This window comes from Ipomoea triloba, chromosome 6 (assembly GCF_003576645.1).
Source record: "Ipomoea triloba cultivar NCNSP0323 chromosome 6, ASM357664v1".
Classification (NCBI taxonomy): Eukaryota; Viridiplantae; Streptophyta; class Magnoliopsida; order Solanales; family Convolvulaceae; genus Ipomoea; species Ipomoea triloba.
Genome location: NC_044921.1, coordinates 6,877,611 through 6,881,179, shown reverse-complemented (window position 1 = coordinate 6,881,179; position 3,569 = coordinate 6,877,611). Strand labels below are relative to the sequence as shown.

Below are 3,569 nucleotides of genomic sequence, written 5' to 3'. Positions count from 1 at the left end.
GAATAGGTTTTTGTCTCCTAATGTGAACTCACCAAATAATTAGTCTCCTTAATGTGAATCTCACCAAATAATTAAAAAGAAAAGAATAGCAATCGGTGTTTGTTAAGCACACGAGCAACTCTCGCATTGAGGGTGGTCCACCCTCATTTTTTCTTTTTTCTTTTTGCAAACTATTGAGGATGCTCTAATAATTATTAATGAATTAGCTAAAGGGTTAAAAAATATTAACTTTATATTTGCCAAGAGGGCCACTTTTATGATGTATTACGTTCTGATATGAGTTAATGAATTTCCATTATTTGGTTTTAAAAAAATGATTTCAAAAATCGCGATATTTCATTTTAAAAGTCTAACCCTTGTACTATCAAAGTATCAAACTCTTGATTGTTTAATTGAAACAAAACATTGTAATACTTCTTGCTGTGTAATAAATAATTTGTATGTTGAAAGATTTATATACATTGCTCAAAAGTTGAAATGATTAGATCTGAGATGAATTGCATACTTAACAATGTGCAAATGCAACATCTTTAAGCAATGTATCTAAGACAGTAAGACACACTTTCTGCATCCACCTTTGCTTCATGGCTACTTATTCTGACCCACTTTATATATCTTCATGGAATCCATAACTTTCAAAAATTAGGCCAAAAAAAGAAAAAACCAATCACAATCTTCTCCACTAATAAACAACAGATCTAGATGTTCTTTGTAACTCGTAGTGCTTTGATTCGGGTGTGTTTCCCGTCCTGATGATCTAAAAAAAATATACTAAGAATGTGGCCAAAACCGCACCCAAGGAGCTGCTAACCCATCTATCTTGCAACATCTAGGTGCAGAATGAGGAGGAATAGAAGAAGCAATGGTACATTATTACATCCCGAATAATAACATGAAAGGGGGTTCGAGAGTGAAGAAACGAACATGTAGGGATCAACTAATCTAATGTAATGTATTAGGGGAATGCATTCGGAGTGTGCGATGAAATCTTTCATAGGAAAGAGCAAAAGAAGTACATTGAAGTGAAGAAGCATGATCAGCGTCTGCATTTGAGGGGAACAATTGTGTACTTCCTACTCATATTATTTAGCAGAATCGGCAGCCTCTGCTGTTTTGGCTTCTGTTGGGCACTGCGATACATATGGCTTTAGCTGCAAATCAAAAGAAGCGTATCAATTTGCAAATCAAGAGAAAAAAAAAATGGTGCCTGTTCCAGATAAGAAACCACAAATGGCAAGCTGATTTCTTGAATTTCCCATCAAAAGGCCTCAATGCAGGCATGGAATAGAGTCATAGACTCAAAATTCAGAACAAATTTCTCAAATAGTGGCGCCATACTAAACCCTCGTGATCGTGAAATGAAATCAAGCAACAAACATAAAACCCATAACACGGTGTACCATAGATAGGAAAAGCAAATGAGCCCCAAAGAAAGGAGCTTCTAACAAGGTACATCAAAACAAAGGAATCAAATATCTTGATGCACATCAGAACCAGTTCTTTGAACATGGTTGATCATTTCTTTAGAAAAAAATTTAGATATGTGCATAGAATAGCATTATTCATGACCACCAGATAGGTTGCTCCAAATAACCATCAGAAACCCATTTACTAGAACAAAAAAAAACACCCATTTCAGTAGGGAAATCCATCCCATGTAATTGATATCTGAAATGGTGAAATGTCAATTATCCAGATAGTTTAATACCTACAAACATTACCTAATCCATCTTAGAATTTTACACCTACTGCCCCACCCCAAACTTTGTGTTAATAGCACCACAAATGCTTACAACCACCCTAAATAACTTCATAAAATCATCCTAAAACCAAATAGGGAAACAATCCCACATTGCTGTGAGATGTCTACTTCTCATACATCTATCAATCCACAAAAAGGCAATCACTGGATACCAATTTTTTCTATCTTCTCTCCAACATGGAAAATGTAACATGAGCACCAGTATTTGAACTTCACATCCATGATTGATCATTTCTTTTGATACAAATTTAAACATGTATACAATACCGGAGTATAACATTATCCATGACCACCAGATAGGTTGTTCGCTATAACCACTAGAGACCCATTATTTAGTAGAACAAAAAACAGATTTCAGTAGGGAGATCCATCACACGAAATTGATAATTTGATATCACATTACCTCGTGTAGCTTTGAATTTTACCCCCAATGTAAATAGCACCACAGGTATTACAACCACCCTAAATAAACTCATAAAATCATCCTAGAACCAAAAAAAAAAAAAAAAAAACCTTCCACATTCATGTAAGATGTCTAGAGGTGCCTACAATTCAGTGAGTGGATTAGTCACGGTGTCCGGGTGGAAACCCTGGGTACACCCAAAAAATATATATATTAATCAATCCAAAAATAGCAATCAACAGATGCCAATTGTTGTCCATCTTCTCTCTGAGAAGGAGAATGTAAGCAATAAGCATAGTGAAACAAGTAGAACCAAGAGATAAGTGTTAATATTCTCCCTCTGGCAGGGTTCCATTCGGATTAAAATTGAACTACTTTAACATGTTTTTTATAAGATGTAGCTAAACAGCAAAGTGCTGAACTAAAACTGCAAGATTCAATTTTCAAAAAAAAAAAAAACTGCAAGATTCAATATTCTAAAACAGCACTGGCAACTATGCACATAAATTAGTAATCTGAAAATCAAATTTTTTAGAAAGAAGTTTTTGTTAAGTACCTTGAAACCAGTTAAATCGGGAACCACATAATTAGGAAGCTTTTCTGGAACCACGACATAACCACCTGCATCACCACCACCCAATGGAGTTCACTATCAATAGAATTGCTGAGTTATAATAACCCAAATAACATAATTTAATCTTCCTCAAGGAATGCACATTATCAACTTCGGAACCTTAAAATTGGGATTTCGTATTCATATAGGTCCAAAACATTTGGGAACAAAGGAGATAAAAAAAAAAAATCGAATATTCTAGTTCAATCTGAGCTCAAGACGATCATCAAGAAAGGATTTTTAACAGACAAAAATGAAGTAAAGAGAAAATTGGAAACCTTTGCGAGTGTGGAAGCCCGTGGGTATGCAATTCTTGCCCTTGTAGAAACCCCTCGGACCACGTTTGGAAGTGAGAATTTCGAGAGAAGATGTTCGCTTTCTTCTGAATGATGACCTTGCAAGTCCAAGCAATAGCCCCAGCGCCATTTTCTTCTACTTGTTACCCGAAGAACCAGCGTAGGAATCTGAAAAACCGACGATAATAATTTTCTAATTGAAGAAAAGGGTTTAACGATTAGGTATTAGAGGTTTTGGGCTCTTTTCGGGTCTGGACTATAGTAGAACACTAGAACTATCAAGGTGGGCAGGTAGGACGGGCCTGGATTTGGGCTGACTGCCCCCACCCCGTCATAGCCCAATGGTTACGGTCCGGCAAATTATGCTATGGACCCGAGTCTATGTTCACAAATTTAAAATTTTATTTCACAATTTTAGAACTCAATATACAAAATTAAATTACTCAATATTCACAACTTTTGAACTCTATATTCACAATTTTGTTATATAGATTC

The 3,569-nt window shown here is 35.6% G+C and overlaps 1 protein-coding gene across 1 annotated transcript; it reads right to left on the bottom strand.

Annotated features, from left to right (window-relative positions):
- Positions 1–472: 472 nt before the first annotated feature.
- Positions 473–3,262, bottom strand: LOC116022032 (39S ribosomal protein L41-A, mitochondrial-like). Its single transcript, XM_031262578.1, has 3 exons — positions 3,057–3,262; positions 2,722–2,786; positions 473–1,151 (listed from the first exon to the last, which is right to left on the bottom strand). The coding sequence occupies exons 1-3, from the start codon at positions 3,202–3,204 to the stop codon at positions 1,083–1,085; spliced, it is 282 nt and encodes a 93-aa protein (XP_031118438.1). The 5' UTR covers positions 3,205–3,262; the 3' UTR covers positions 473–1,082.
- Positions 3,263–3,569: the final 307 nt, after the last annotated feature.